The sequence below is a fragment of the Kogia breviceps genome, chromosome 1 (assembly GCF_026419965.1).
Source record: "Kogia breviceps isolate mKogBre1 chromosome 1, mKogBre1 haplotype 1, whole genome shotgun sequence".
Taxonomy (NCBI): domain Eukaryota; kingdom Metazoa; phylum Chordata; class Mammalia; order Artiodactyla; family Physeteridae; genus Kogia; species Kogia breviceps.
The window spans coordinates 106,574,837-106,591,965 of record NC_081310.1 but is presented as its reverse complement, the minus strand read 5'-3'; the positions used below and the strand labels follow the sequence as shown (position 1 = coordinate 106,591,965).

The following is a 17,129-nucleotide window of genomic DNA, read 5'->3' as shown; positions in this document are numbered from 1 at the left end:
ATGAACCTTCGAACCCAGGCAGTGTCTCTGCCTCCAAATCATGCACTCTTAACCACTGTGCTTAGAATTTAGGAAGTGATTAATATTATCATTATTACTGCAATGAGCCAAAAGTTTGTGTCCCCCCAAAAGTCATATGTTGAAAGCCTAATCCCCAATGGGATGGTATTAGGAGGTGGGACCTTGGGAAGTAGTTAGGTCATGAGGGTAGAGCCCTCATGAACGGGATCAGTGCCCTTATAAGAGGTACCCCAGAGAGTTTTTCTGCCCTCTTTCCACTATGTGAGGACACAGTGAGAAGTAAGCAGTCTACAGCCCTGAAGAGAGCTCTCACCACCACTTGACCATGCTGGCACCTGATCAGCCTGCAGAACTGTGAGAAACAAATTTCTGTTGTTTACAACCCTCCCAGTCTATGGTACTTTGTTACAACAGCCCAAATTAACGAAAACAATTACCCTTTTCTAAAAAATAGAATTGTACAAAGAGCTTTCAAATTATAGAAGCCATTAGAAGTGGGAGAAAACAAGCTTTGTCCTCACCATTAAAACTCTCTTCTACATAATCTGTAACCTTTTATCTGTCCTTCAATGGCTAACTAGCTCATCCTCTAGGTTGCTTGAGGATATTTTCCTCTCACTGTCCCAATTCCAGTACTTTACCCCTTGCTTTCACTGAGAAGATCAAGCATACTAGCTGTTGTTGTCCCTATTCCTCCTCCTCACCTGACACCCACCCTGTGCCTAATAACTCTCCCTCTTGTGGTCTGAGAAACAGAGGAGGGAATCCTCTGGATTTTAGGGGATTTAGTCTTAATTTATTCATTAAAATAAATATTTACAAAAAGCACTTTTAAGTGGCAGGCACTGGGACCTGCCCTCTGTGAGTTTACAGGAGAGTAATGAAGACAAAAGAGGCCTCCTCAATCTTTCCTGTTCCTTTCCTTCATTACTGTTGGTAATTTTGATATTAGTAACAATAATAAGCAATCCATGTGCTTGTAGATTTGGACACACAAACAAAAAGGCAAAAATATTAGAATCATTCACAACTCTATCAGAGATGACTGTTGTGGAAGTTCTTCTGAAGTAGAAGTAGTACATTTCCTTCTACTCTTTAAATAAGCTCAAGTTTACGTGAAATTTTAAAAATATCTTCTTCAGGTGACACTTACAAAATATTCTTTTCCAGCACTGTAATGAGAGACAGGCTTCCTCAGGATGGAAGCTAGATTTGTCTGCTAAACAGGTGATTAGGGTCCCCATTAAATATGTACTTCTGGGAAGGTGCTTTGAGGCTCTTATTCTATATTCCCAGCCCCTGACATTTGGTCAGAGCTCAATCAATGCTCACTAAATGAAAGAATGAATGGATGAATCAGTGATGTAGATTATTGAAATCCAACAAATCTTGACATGGTTATTAGGTCACAAATCAGGCACTGTTTGTGCTTAAACTGTCAAGGTATAGAAAGTATTCAAGGAAAAAAAATTAATTCCTAAAAAGGGAAAGCTAATTTATTCTTACTAGATGGGGGAGGGGGTCTCTACAAAAACAAAATAATAAAAACTACTGTCTCATTTCATTCCATGTAATATCATGGTCACACTCTTCATACAATTAAAAAACACAATTCTCCAATTCTAAAGTAGCGAGCTGTCTAGCAAAGTCGCCATAGCTCAAGTCTCACAAGCAGTTATACCTGAATGGAAGATAGGGGGGATTTGAGCCAGATAGGAGTGCTCTGTAGGCTTCTTCTGGTGTCTTCTTTAAATAGATTACCTAAGACAAATAAATAGCAACATTTAGAACACCACCAAAGAATGACACAAAACTAACTTAATTACTCACCAAATTTGCATTTCCCTTCTTCCACTTTGAAAGTGACAACTGTCATGGTGATAACGTTGATCTTTAGACAGCAAGCAAGCTGCCAAAATTTCCTTTTCAGCTTGAAACAGAACAACAGCCTCTGGCTTAAGGATGAGTAAGAGCTTAAAGACACAGGGCAAATCCATAAAGGGGCCATCCAGGGCTGTTTACAAGGCACATTGAACAGATACAATGGCAAGGTTTTCCCTTTAGGGAGCAGAATAACTGTACCTCCATTATTGAACTGTGTGTTCACCAAAGACCAACACAGACTTCCCTGTCCTTCTTAGAAGACCTGCTGCGAGGTAATTTAGTTCCTGGTGAATTCTGAAAGACATCTCAGGGCACAATACCCTGGGGAGATCTACAGAGTTCTGTCTCCTCTGAGGAAAGCGCATTGCTCTCTAAACAATCAATAAAATCACAATGAAATGGGGGGAAATGCATGCAGGTAAGAGCACTGGAAAACATATTGGCTTGGCTCTTGATGTCAAGGATACTTAAATCCCTCCAGTCCAGCATGATAAACTAATCTTAAATAAAGAAACAAACAAAAAAGACTTCCATTTAATCAACTTATTGACTATATACTAGGTGCTAGGCACTTTATCAGGTACTGGCACCTCTCTTAATAGAATTTACATTTGTGGGGCAAAACAAAATAATTAACAAAAATAAATACAGTCTGAGATAAGTGCTGAAAAGGAAATAAGCAGAGTATTGGAAAGAGAGTAGACTTACTTAATACCTTGATGTGGTCAGGGAGGGGTCTCTTGGGGATATTCAGGAGGAGAGCCATGGGAACAGCTAAGGGAAAGGAGGAACAACAAGGGCCAGGGTCCCTGAGGGGGGAAGAGCTTGGTGAGTCAGACAGAAGAGATGAGTATGGCTAGAGCAGGGGGGGAAGGGAAAGCTGGGTAGTGTTCAGATTGTGAAGAGCACTGCAAACCATGAGGAGAGGTTGGTTTTATTCTAAGAGCAATTTAATATTTTAATTCTCAGACAGGAGCACTGATCATAAATCCTCTCTACCTAGAATGAATGACATTATTTCCTTAATATGTTCCAACATCAAAACCCTATGCATTAGTACATATAGTAATATTACATATAATTTTATATATTTATATAAATAAATACATATAATAATATATATGTATATATACATATATGCATATATATATTTATAAGCTTGTAAAGACAAGAGAGAAATAGTTTTTGAAATGGTTGACTAGGCACTGTAGACTAAAATGGTTTTCCATAAATATCAGTTATTCCTATGGATATACAGATATAAAAAAAAAAAAAAAAAAGAAAAGAAACCCTATGCATTTCAACAAGAATGACAGAGTCCCAGTTCTTAAAAAGTGGGGTTTTCTTCTCTACTTACAAAGTTTCTTTGAGCTTTACACTGGTCCACTAGCAATATATTACATGTACTTAATTATTAATAATTTCAGGACTAGAAAACACTTCAATTCTCTAAAGAAAGAAAGCTAAAATAAATATATAAAAAGATACTTCTAACTTTATTAAGAAAGCTCCATATTCCTGTGACAAGTAAACAAGAAGGTCTGATAAAGCACACACCAAACAAAGCAAATTGAATATGAAACAAAAACAGCACAGAAAATGAAACCACAGTAAAAGAATGAGCGAGACATGAGACACAGATTCCACCAACGGAGAACCACATCTCAAGCTGCAGCTCAAATAATTACAAAAATTCAGGTAAACCAACCCTAGCTTTAAAGACCATTTTCAGTAACCAATATTAAAACAGGATCTGTTGTTCCCTAATGAGTAGGTTATATAATAGACTCAACAGAGTTGGTTATGATGCAGTGATTTTTCAAACCTAAAGATGCAGCAGTATTTGCAAGCTGACTATGCCTGCTAAAAGGGAAAGCTGCTTGTAGAAAGATCCTGTGTTTGGATTAGATAATTAAAGCTTATACAACCACCTTTGAAAAGCAAAAATACATTTCCCTCTTCAGGAGCAATTACATTAATTCTCTTTAATTCTAAGGCAATCATTCTACAGCAGGGACACAACAGCCCACATGAAAGACCTCTTTAGACCGGATACCCCACTGAGTTTTGCTACTCATCTTACCTGCATGACTTAGCACACATGACCCATGTTCTCACACTGTAAGATGAGAGTCTTTGTTTTTATTTTTATCCCAATGCTAAATTATTAATAAGTGCAAAGTGAAACCCAACAGAGGCCATCTAAATTCCAGGAAGATTCCAGGGACAGGTAAATATAACGTCCTTTTACAACCTGATGATAGGTACTTGGGACGGTGGTGAAATATTCTAATAAAGGAGTGTATTACTGAATGCATGCACATTGGGGTCATTAAAATACCAAATTCCATTTCTCCAGGAGAAAAAATGTCATGGATTCTTATGCCAGGTCTTCTTAGATATGTTTCCCATTAAAAAGAGACAGAGAGACAGACTAGGCCTGATCAGAGGTTGGAAATAAAACAACATTAAGCCTTTGCTGTTGAGGAACCTAAAGCTCAGAAAGGTAAGGAACTTCCAAAACTCGCACTGCTGCTCTGTGATGCAGTTAGAATTCGAACACAGGTCTGACTCAAAAATATAAATAAATAAAATAAAATTAGGTGACTTCAAACTGTTAACAGTAGTTGTGCCTAAGGAATAGGGCTGGGGGAAAATTAGTGGAAGAAGAAGGAATTTCTACTTTATATTTTCTACTATCTCCACATTTCTTGTATTTTGTAGTAAGGTGTATTAATTTGCTTTTTAAATGTGGAGTAACTAAATCAGTTATGAAATGTTAAATGTGTACTATTTCTAAAAATAAAATCTATATTTAACTATTACTCAAAGATTTGTTCCCAGATATTCTAATATTTCTAAAAATCCTTTCTGGATAAAATTAACTTCAAAGCTTCTTCTAAATATCCTGATTTTCCTTTTCTGCTTCTCAGGGAAAAAATAATATACTGTCTACTCTTCTCACTAAATATTAGCATATATGAACCCAAACCAGAAGAATCTTCCCCAACTTTTGATTGATAAAATTTAACAAAAGCCCTTTGCATAGTGCTTGGTTTGCCATGCCAATTTATCCTTGAAATTAGTGAGTATAGTATGACTTTTATAAAATTGCCCTACTCTTTGCCAGGAAGTCCTATAAACCTTCTCAATAGAACAGCATTTGACATATATGTTCTTACTTTTAACTAAGTAAGAGTCAACCAATTAAAGTGACTATGAGGTTTTTATTTAACAATTAATTAAAATTACAGTACTACAAGCTAGTATAACATATTATTTACAAATAAGCCAATGTTTCCCAAACTTCAATTAATCGTTCATCAACTTTTGCAACCACACGTAGCACCAAGTATTACCATTTCTCTTTAAAGACATACCCTTTTAACTTAAATCAATGTATTCTGAAGTGGTTTATATCATTGCTATAAATGGAAAACCAGTATCACTTGCCACAGAGTCTACACATAAATGAATTTTAAAATACATAACACTTAAAACTGTAAAATGTTTGTGAAGATTAATTGCACATACAAGTGTGGGTTCATATCTGGGCTCTCTATTCTATTTTGTTGATCTATGTGTCTATTTTTGTGTCAGTACCATACTGTTTTGATGACTGTAGCTTTGTAGTATAGTTTGAAATCAGGGAGCATGATACCTCTAGCTCTTCTTTCTCAAGATTGTTTTGGTATTTTGAAGTCTTTGTGTTTCCATACACAGTTAAGCATTATTTGTTCTAGTTCTGTGAAAAATGCCATTGGGCAATTAATCTACAAGAAAGGAGGTAAGAATATACAATGTGGGAAAGACAGCCTCTTCAATAAATGGTGTTGGAAAAACTGGACAGCTACATGCATAAGAATCAAACTGGACTACTCTCTCACACTATGCACAAAAATTAATTCAAAATGGATTAAAGACTTAAATATAAGACTTGAAATCATAAAACTTCTGGGAGAAAACATAGGCAGTACTCCCTTTGACTACAATCTCAATAATATTTTTCTGGATATGTCTCTTCAGGCAAGGGAAACAAAAGCAAAAATAAAGGGGACTATATCAAACTAAGAAGCTTTGCACAGTGAAGGAAACTATCAGAAAAACAAAAAGAACACCTACTGAATGGGAGAAGATATTTGTAAATGATATATCTGATGAGGGGTTAATATCCAAAATATACAAAGAACTCATACAACTCAACATCAAAAAAATAAACAACTCAATTTAAAAATGGGCAGAGGATCTGAATAGACTCTTTCCAAAGAAGACATACAGATGACCAACAGCCACATGAAAAGATGCCCAACATCACTAACCAACAGGGAAATGCAAATCAAAACCCCAATGAGATATCACCTCACACCTGTCAGAATGGCTATTATCAAAAAAGACAACAAACAGCAAATGAAGAAAACAAAACCCTTCTGCACTGCACTGGGAATGTAAATTGATACAGCTGCTATGGAAAACAGTAGGGAGATTCCTCAAAAAATTAAAAATAAAACTACCATAGGATCCAGAAATTCCATCCCTGTGTATTCATTCAAAGAAAACAAAAACATGAATTTGAAAAGATATATGCCCCCCTATATTTGTTGTAGCATTATTTACAAAAATAGCCAAGATATGCAAGCAACCCAAGTGCCCATCAATAGATGAATAGATAAAGAAGATGTAATACACAATGGAATGTTACTGAGCCATAAAAAAGAATGAAATGTTGCCACTTGCAACAACATGGATGGACCTAGAGAGTATTATCCTAAGTGAAATAGACAAAGACAAATACTGTATGATTTTACTTATAATGTGAAATCTAAAAAACAAAACAATTGAACAAACATAAAACAGAGTGGATTCCAGAGGTGAGGGGGGTGAGGGGAGGAAAGAAATAGGTAATGGAGATGAAGAGGTACAAACTTCCAGATGCAAAATAAATAAGTCATGGGTATGAAATGCACCATGTGGGGGATATAGTCAATAACTATACAGTATCTTTGAATGGTGACATATCACAATTAGACTATTACCATGTTGATAATTCTGAAATGTACAGAAATACCAAATCACTATGTTCTGTAACAGGAACTAACGTAGTATTGTAGGTATTATACCTCAAAAACAAACAAATAAACTCATAGAAAGAGAGATCAGATTTGTGGTTACCAGACATAGGGGCTCACAGGAGGGGGAATTGGATGAAGGTGGTCAAAAGGTACAAACTTCCAGTTATAAGATAAATAAGTACTAGGGATGTAATGTACAAAATGAAAAATATAGTTAGCACTGTTGTATGTTATATATGAAAGTTGTTAAGAGTGTAAATCCTAAGAATTCTCATCATAAAAAAATTCTGTTTCTTTAATTTTGTATCTATATGAGATGATGGATGTTCACTTAAACTTATAGTGATAATATTTCATGATGTATGTGACTCAAATCATTATGTTACACACCTTAAACTTATACAATGTTGTATGTCAATAGTTAAACTTATACTATGCTGTATGTCAATTGTATCTCAATAAATGTGGAAGAAAAAAGTAAAATAAAATGTTTTGCACACCACACATTGAGAAACAATGTAACAAATATAAAGTTTGGACCAATTTTACAGAACAGCAGACCAACCAGGTAAATTAAAATCCCTTAGAATTAATCTGCAAATACTTCTAAATCATTTCTTTAAACTAAATCCTATGGTCATTAAATTCTTGAAGTCTGTCAAAAAATATATGTGTATTTCAGAAGCAGTTTGAAATTTACAACTATATTTCTCTACTCAGATAATTTAATCTCTCTGATACACAAGGGATGATTCTTTAAACAACACATGGTTTAATATAGAAGTCTAAACCAGACTCTGAGTCATGAATTTGCTAATGGTCTTTCCCTGGGGACATCTGCCTCAGATCTTACTATGTTTTTAGCTTTGTTTTTAGGTGTTATTATTTCCCACAAAAAGCCTGATGGCAAAGCCAACACACACCCGTAATATATTTAAAAATGAAGTCTGAGCCCCTATGTCAATTATATTTATATTTTGTGATCTGGAAAGTAAAAATACTCTTGAAGATTCTATTTGGCCATCTGAGAGAGTATTCTTCAATTTTGGCTTTTGATTTCCTGTTATTTAATATTTTACTTGTTTATGAAAGAGGTAACAAATGCTGAGAACAGCCTTTCCCAGTCAGGTACTGCCATAGGAACACTGACATGACAGCTATGAAATCAGCATTACCAACCACTTCTGAGTCAATTAAATTTCTTCAAAATAGGAGTTTCCAGAAAACAGATGTTATAACTTGAAAATAGTCTAGAAGCACTAAAATTTACTGAATATAGAAGAATCTATACCAAAGATATACCAAAAAAGGAGAGACTTTCTTTAAAGGTTTCAGAAAACTAGGCTTAGCATACACAGAGTACTAAATGTAGACATTACAAAGATGTCCCTAAGACATGTGCTTTGGGTTCTAGCCCACTAATTAGCAGTCATCTTTGGACCCCTTTCTCCAGCCCCTATGTAACTTAAATTTATCACACTTGTGAGACAGCAATTGAGGATAGGGATGGGCAGAGGTTTGAAGAAAAGAAAATGTTCTTTCCCTGGTGAAGCTAACCAATCTAGAACACTCGCTCGGTTTGAAACCACTGCTCCCTAATTGGCTTCTCCCATCATCCCCCTTTCCTATCAGGTTCCTCCCCATCACCCAGACAAAATCTCGCAAGTCGTCTTTAACTCTGGCCTCTCTGCTTCACTCGATCTACCCTCATCAAATCAATATACTGACTGATTCTTTCTCCACAGTCTCTTTCAATTATGGCGTGGAACCAGGTTTGGGGGACTGAAACATACCATTTAGAGAAAGAAGCAAAGGATACAAATAGCTTTTCAAATTTTACAAAACCACCACTAGGATTCTGAGCATGTGAGGGGCCCTGAATTTTTAAGTTTCATTAGTTCTCCAGCAGAGATGCACTTGACCTTTTTTTTCATTACTATCATCATCACCTTTTTTCAAGCCCTATCACCACATGCTAAGACTCACACCATTTCTCTCAGCCTCCATTTCCTGCCTACTCCAGGAATTCTAGAGCAGGGCTCTGAGAGACTCAATCCTGCTCAAAAAGCCCAGCCAGACTGCCAACTCTTCACCAAGATAAGGTCCTAATCCACCTTTCCAGGTGAATTTGTCATTGTTTCTTGAAAGAACTTCATCCGCTAGCCTGGACTCCTCACCATTCCCTAATCATAGGTGATACTTTCTAGCACCTGAGGTTTCTTGGAATCCTCTCCATACCCTCTCTGCCTATTAAAATTCTTCCTGTTTCATTTGAGACCTAACTCAAATACCACCTCCATGATGTCTTTCTTCTTTAGTTCAGAAACCCTTCCCCTTACCTTTAGGCTTGACCATAAGAGTGATAGTGACCGTGATAATGATGATAATAATAAAAACAAAAAGTTATATAGTACATACTATGTGCCAGGCACTATTCTAAGCACTTTACATAATTTGGCTCATTAATCCTCACAATCACAATTTCCATTTTACTTGTGAAATGCAGAGAACCCGTTGCCTGAAGGCCACAAAGCTAGGGTGCAGTGGAGTCAGGCAGTCTAGCTCCAACAGGCCCTCCAGTCCACTTCCAGATGGGCCCCTCACAACTCCATTGCAATTATTTTCCTTTATGCTAAAGTAGGAAGATCCTTAAGTGCAGTAACCAAGTGCTCCATACTTCTATAAGCCTTACAAAGCCTCGTTTGTAGATGCTCAGTAAATATGTATATGTTTAGTGAATAACTACAATAACCTGGTAAGATACAAGGAGTGCACCTGCCCTAAAGGGTTAATTCAGCTCATTTAATAATTAGTGAATGAGATTCTTTAAATGTGTCACTACAACTTTAGGGGTAATGCCCAGAGGACCTAGTGAAATTAACTTTCTGATCCCAGTTATATGAAAGCATCAACCTATGTACTTAGAGACAATACTTCAATGGTGTGCTAAAAGAGAAAGTAAGAAAGAAACTGATTTCAAACATAGGGGCACAAGATCAAATGATCTGTATAAGCTTACAGAAAGTATTTCGAGAGCCAAGGCAGGCTACCCGACCCAGACATTCACTCTCCCACTTCCGGTGTCTGTTCTGAAGCAACACTCGGCCACTCCCAAAACGTGATAAAAGGCAGGAAGCAAGAAGTGGAACAGAACACAGTCACCAAAGACCAGCATGTATTTACTTAATGCTTATAATCTGCATAGGAACCTGCACACATACAAGGACACAAGGAAAAGTCTGCAATGTCATTATGGTACTTAAAGCTATTGAGGGCTTCCCTGGTGGCGCAGTTGTTGAGAATCCACCTGCCGATGCAGGGGACATGGGTTCGTGCCCCGGTCCGGGAAGATCCCACATGCCGCAGAGCAGCTGGGCCCGTGAGCCATGGCCACTGAGCCTGTGCGTCTGGAGCCTGTGCTCTGCAACGGGAGAGGCCACACAGTGAGAGGCCCGCGTACCACAAAAAAAAAAAAAAAAAAGCTATTGAGAGCAAGGCTCTAAAGGGGGCTGCACCTGAGTTTTCCTTGTAGCTTGGTAGCATTTAGATGGCTTCCTGCTCCTCTTCATTGGCACCACAGCTCTAAGTCTCTTTGGCAGGGCAGCCTTCTTTGGCAACTTGATGGGATCAGGCCCCTGCCTTATGTTCTCAAAGCTCCCTGCCCTTCTCCTTCAAACTCTTACCCTTGTTTGTCATCACACGTTTCTGTGGTTATTTTAGTCTATCTCCCTGGCTAGGCTTGTAACTCTGAGAGCAGGATTTCTATCTCCTCTGTATCTACAAGATTCACCTCTGTGCCTGGCACACAGCACACACTCAAAAAATGTTTGACGGCTGCAGGAGAAAACAGTGGAGAGAAAGAGAGCGTTTTATGTGATAAAACGATAAACTTTGATCCCAAAATATTTTTTTCTTCTCCTTTTCACCACGTGTATCCATGTGAATCAGGATCCACAAATGCTATTACTTCTGACACCTTAGCCCTAAAGCCTGCCTATACATATAAACATCAAAACATGAGGATGTAAACATCCCTCATGATTGCTATATACCAAAGGTGCAAGATACAGACCGTCATTTAGTTCAACCCTCTCATTTTAACATACAGATATCGATCCTACTCTCAGTTTTGCCTGTTCAAAGGGTCTCCTGAGTCTCCTGGTGCCTTAGTATCAACATCCACAAAATAAATGCACTGGTTCCTGTTTTATCAACCCATTGTCAAAATATCAGAAGATCGCTGATGTGGCCCACAGTTCTCTCTAACAAAGTAACCAGAAGAGAGCTGATGTACTTATTTTTCCTTATGTGAACTTCTCAGGAACTAAAGAATAAGATTACCAGGTTGGGTTTGTTTTTAGGAGAGGAGAGCAATTACCAGTTATCTACAAAACATAAACCACATAAGTCCATGGAATGAACATCTATAAAAACACATGATGAGGTGAGAAACTGCAAAGAGCTGAAACAAAACTTTTAAAGTCTCTTCCTTGCCTCCCAAGACTTGGTTCTCAGACTTCTTAAGTGTCAGGGCACTCAATTTATAAACTGCTTTTTCCTGAAGACAGCATTAAGTCTTAACTGTCATACACAAGCACAAATAAAGTGCTTAATTTTTTATTTTTAGCAACATTTTTCTTCTTTATCATTTCCTCCCATTATAACCAGAGACTGAGAAAACAATATCCGCTTTCAACTTTAAAATAAAATTTTAAAATAGGAAAAAGGCAAACATTTCCCAAACGCACAGCTGATTCTACTTTTGTTCTAACTGCTTACAGAAATAAAAATATTCAGTGTTAAACAATCACAAATCAGATAGGTAAGACTAATTACAAACCAGAAACACAACTGTATAGTTAAAATAACTTGCATTATTCAGTCTATTTTAAGTTTATTCTACTGGTCTAATTAAAACAGAACAAGAATGAATGCATCTTGAGTCTTTGAACACATTGTTAAAGAAAGTCATTCTTCCTGTTCTTCAAGTTTTGAGTCTATTATAAACCACAGATTACAAGGCCTGCAGAGTGTTAGACAATGCATCTGCTTAAAAAATATGGAGGCAACACTAATTATAGAAGAAAGGCAGAACCTCATGTTAGGTCTCTATCTCCATCACTTACTTCTGCCCCCAAAATACTTAAAAATCATCTGGCATCCTTTTCAGAACAAGGTCTAGAAATGACTGTGCTTTTTGGTTAAGGTGATGTCTGCTCTGTAATACTCTCATGTGTTGTCACTTCACATTTGAATTTGAATTTGGGATTTGATATTCAGTGAGTAGGCAGCGGACTTTATGTGAGAATTAGTTTAAAATAGAAATCCTCTCTCCATCACTCTCATGGGTGTAATTAGAGTGAAACAACTGGTAGCTCTTTGATGGGTAATTTAGGAAAATTGCAGACAACATCAGCCATGTGTATCTTTCCATCTAATTTGACGGGAAACAGAACTTTCATAATCAGCCTGAAAAGATGTCCTTCCAGAACTGACAGCTATAGCCATGACAAATATACATCTCTTGCTAGTAGTTTCTCAGTACCACAGCCTTCTCCTGCCTGAGGAGAGCTCATGTCCCAAAACAGATATTGCTGAGCTGGTTGTATCTCATTGAACTAGTCCAGCCCCTTGTTAAGCAAACCAAGGAAACACTAAGCCAATATTCTCAGCACACAGAAGTCTAAAGGGACACCTTTAAAGGGGAAAAGGAGAAAATATTTGGTCCCAAGAAAACCTGAGTCCCTAGTCTCACATAAGCTGAGTACAGGGCTGTTATGTTACAACACACAGATAAACATAACCTTGTATATCACCTATCATTCATCATCAGAAGGCAGTCTCTGCATAAAGCACAAAAATAGACTCACTCCAGAATACCACCTGAATAATATATACTCTCAAACGAAATGGTTTCATATTAAAAACTCCTCATACTGACATTCACTGTTTAATTCTGGGTATAATATGAGATTTATTTCATAAAACCTTTCAAATTAAGAAAGAAAAGTAAAAAAAAATAATGAGAAGAGTAGTTCTTTAAACCAAGGACTGAATTCGATCAAGCTTAGAAGGCAAGAACCATAACTTCATTTACTATGAAGATGCAGATGATAGATCCACTGTAATAGACCAAGAATCGGTGTTTAAATCCTCTTAACACCTATGACCAATTACAGAAAGCCCTTAACTTGCAAATGAATTCTATTCCAAAAGCTTATTTGAATTCTATTCCAAAAGCTAATATTTAGATTTCTAGAAACAGTTTCCCAAAGATAAAATCTTATGGTTGTTAGTCTTGTAGCCTAGTGCAAAAATGATAATATATTCCATATTATCATTGAAATCAGATATCTGAAATAAAATGTAGTAGAAAACATTATTTCAAAAACTAAAACAAAATAATTAAATTAAATAAGTATGTTTGCTTTTTAAATTATTTTCTCTCAATGCTAGTACTTGAGGAAAGGCTAGGTTAGAAAAACATGAGATCAATGAACATGTTTACAATGACTCTAAAGTGAACCTTGAATTATTTCAGATGTCTGACTGGTACTTTATTACATTTAATTCCACTTCAAAATGCATAGCTTTCCTCAGTATTTGGCATTATGGTTAGGACTAATTTCAAATCTGAGGCAATGGGAGGTAGGGCAAATATGAGAGGAAAAAGATTTTCTCAATGTAAATAGAGCAAAATAATTGGAAGAAAAACGAATGAGAAAGGTCAAAAACTTTCTGGACACACACAAGAGGAATATGGCCAAACTTGCCAGGTATGGAACCCAACCCAGGCTCCATAAGACAAAAGTGTGGCTCGCTTCTGATGACTTAAGGCACTTACAGCTGCCTAAGGTTTCCTAGGAGGGAAGGAGGTAGACCAGACAATCCATTGTATTCATGTTCGTAAGTAGAGCATGCACCTGAGGGACCAAAAACAAAAAAGCTTTTTCCTTTTTGAATATAGTCACCTTATGCTTTTTCAATTTGCAAACTTCTAAGACAGAAGCCACACAGCATGTGAACTAAATCTCAGATCTAGAATCTCATAGTAACTTGTAAGCTACTGTTCTTTGAATTGACTCAAGAATAGAAAGCCAACAATGAACACAAACGAGGAACTGGCTGTTCTCTTCCAGTATTTACAAAGAGTTGTTGCTTAGAGAAAGCAGAGAAACAAGAGCTTTGCCCACAGGCAGGTGTTTGCAGAAACGATTCAGTGGCAATTTTACTGTGCATTATCCCAAACTGTTCAAATAGAAGCCACATGACAGATGTATCCTACAAGAACATAATATGGTTTATCATTCTTAAATATATATACTTTTTTTAAGAAGTAACCACGTTCCCTAAATACTTTAGTTTACTAATTTCACAAACAGTAGAACTGAAACAAATGAAGGAAACTTCAACTTAAATAAAAATAATTTAAATCCAACCCACAGATCTATCTATCGCATACATACCCAATATGTAATATATAGAAGTCCACCCACCTTCCCTGCAGCTACTGAAAATTTCCCTCTCATTCCAGCTTACTACTGCAGGTAGACCTCACTACTTCCAGAAAACACCCCCTTCACCCCTGGCCAGCAACTTCTCACCACCATCTTTTCATCAGCATCAAGACTTGCATTGCAAAAAAAAAAAAAAAAGACTTGCATTGCAGATTTACTCATAGTAAGGAAAATTAGGAAGAGGAAGAAGAAAGGAAACGGAGATGAGCAGAGAACTCTCCAAAGTTCTACACACAGGTAATTAATTTCTTCATACAGCAGTTGCTGGTACCAGGCACCATGGATAGTATGTAAGAACAGGCAAATATATTCCTGACCTCATGGAGCATCCTTTGTATGCTACTTCAGATCTTCCAAGCCAGGGGATCACAACTTCAAATATTCAAATATTTGAATATTTGAAAAATATTCAAATATTCCAAGATATAGATATCTTGGCTTCTCCCCCGCTGAGATTCTGATTTGCCAGATATGACAGGTCAGGCCCACAGGTATGTCTGATACATAATTATAGTTGAGGACCAATATTAGAAATGTTATTCTTATAGAAGTCAGAAGGCTCAGTACCTGAACTACATCACAGTACTACAAATATTATTCCCTTAGCTTTAAGTGATAGTTAATACAAGAAAGGAGGTCTCCATTCTCAATGAAATTCCAATGGCACAATAGGCTTTGCCAATGCCCGTGACAACCATGTGACGTGACAAATGCACCTCTTCTTTCACTGTCTGCTTGTAGACACTGAGCTATATTTTAGGGATATAAAAATGAAGATGACAGGGGAGGCAGACACGTAAATACTCAGACCATCATGGCATAGTAGCATAAAAGAAATTTGAAACCCAGAGATAACTGGCATCATGGAGAGCTTTGAGTAGGTTTCTAAAAGATGAGTTTTAAAAGTCCTTTTAAGTGCAAATCAGATCATTTCAACTCTCTAACAGCTTCCCAAGTCATGGAGGATAAAATCCAAACTCTTCCCCTCACACACAAGCACTGGTAGAGACCTCACACCTCAACACTACATCAGCCTTTTCACCCCCTGTGCTCCAGCCACATCGGCTTTCTCTTGGTTCCTCAGTCATACATAAGTTCATGCCCACCTTAAAGCCTTTGTACTTGCTATTACCTCTGCCTAGAATGTTCTTCCTCTTTATCAGCTTAACTGTTATCACCTCAAAGACAGCTTTTCTGAACTTCCAATCTGAACTAGCCAAACACTAGCACACCACCACAAAGCCATTATCACTGACCTTTTATTTCTTTGTTTGTCTCCCCCAGCAGAATATAAGCTCTATGAGGACAGGGATTTTTATATCTCTCATTCATTGTTATATCCTTAGAGCCTAGAAGAGTTTCTGGCACAGCTGCTCAATAATTATTTGCTCAATGACAGAATGAACAAATGAACCAGATAGAAGGGGAGAGGGAAAGGCTATTTCCCATTAAAATGAATAAAGTTTTTATTAATCAGTGAAGGCTACAGGAGCCCTCTACTTCCCTCTTTCGACTAAACTACAAGGAAATTCATTCTAAAGTTTTGAGCTTGAGCAAGTCAGAGCCAGTTTCTGTTACACGTAACCAAAAAATTCCAATTATTACAGTATTGTTATTCTATATACCAGCCAATTAAGACAGAAGAAGGGGCAAAAGGGAGGGAACAGAGCAACAGGAGAAATGTGACCAGAAACAGAGGAAGGAAAAAGAGATGGAAATAGTAGGGAAAGAAAAAGATGAAGATGGAGAGCTACACAGAGATAGCAAGGAATGTGAATGAGTAACAGGCATAAAGGAAAGCCAAGAGCAAAGTGTGAGAAAAGAGGTAACTGGTTACTTCATACATGGTGTTAACTTGGCTATGGGTGTCTACCTGAACAGGGGGTGCTGCTAACGAAGAGGGGAAGAAATGGAATGCCAATGATATAGGGGGTTCTTGTCCCTCCCTGTTCTGCCTCTTGTGACAGTTCCTTAATTTCTCTAGGTCTCCTAGTACAATGAGGCAGAAGAGGAGGGAAGGGTACGGGTGGGCAGGCAGGATGAGGGGAGAGCCTATCTAAGGTCTATTTTTGTAACTTGGGGGAGAATCACTGTATACAGCTCCTCTGGAGCAGTTCTTCATGGGAGAAATTACTCTCTGGATTGCTAGAGTAGACACTCCCACCACCATCTCACCCTGTAATCTTTGTGTTAAACTCAAGGTCTAGGTCAACTACTGTTCCTTAAAAAAAAAAAAAAAAAAAAAAAAAAGGTTAAGATAAAGTTTATCAAGGAAATCCACTTGCCCACATTCTGGGTAAATCCCCCAATTTTTAACTGTAATAGAATGATCTTAATCAACAACTAAAATCTAACTTCCTCTTCCATGAATTCAGAAGTAAAATACTGTCATCAGCCAGTACACATACATAAAATTTAATATCTAAAATATTTTTTAAACTTCGTGTTAATAATGTCATAGCCCGATGTCAGGATATTCTAAAAGTTGTTTTTTTTTTTTTTTTTTTTTTTTTTTTTTTTTTTTTTTTTTTCGGTACGTGGGCCTCTCACTGTTGTGGCCTCTCCCATTGCGGAGCACAGGCTCCGGACGCGCAGGCTCAGCGGCCATGGCTCATGGGCCCAGCCGCTCCGCGGCATG

General features: G+C 37.3%; 1 protein-coding gene across 14 annotated transcripts in view; it reads right to left on the bottom strand.

Moving 5' to 3' along the window:
- Window positions 1-17,129, bottom strand: part of CDC14A (cell division cycle 14A) — a 168,902-nt gene that overhangs the window by 108,534 nt on the left and 43,239 nt on the right. For 13 of the 14 annotated variants that reach the window (XR_010841853.1, XM_067040718.1, XM_067040697.1 and 10 more), the window contains one exon: window positions 1,703-1,782. The exons of the other annotated variant lie outside the window; for it this stretch is intronic. Coding sequence is in view for 11 of the 13 variants with exons in the window: in XM_067040718.1 (XP_066896819.1) it covers window positions 1,703-1,782 (80 nt within the window). In the remaining 2 variants the exon portion in view is untranslated. The remainder of the gene's footprint in view (window positions 1-1,702; window positions 1,783-17,129) is intronic. 14 annotated transcript variants of the gene reach the window in all.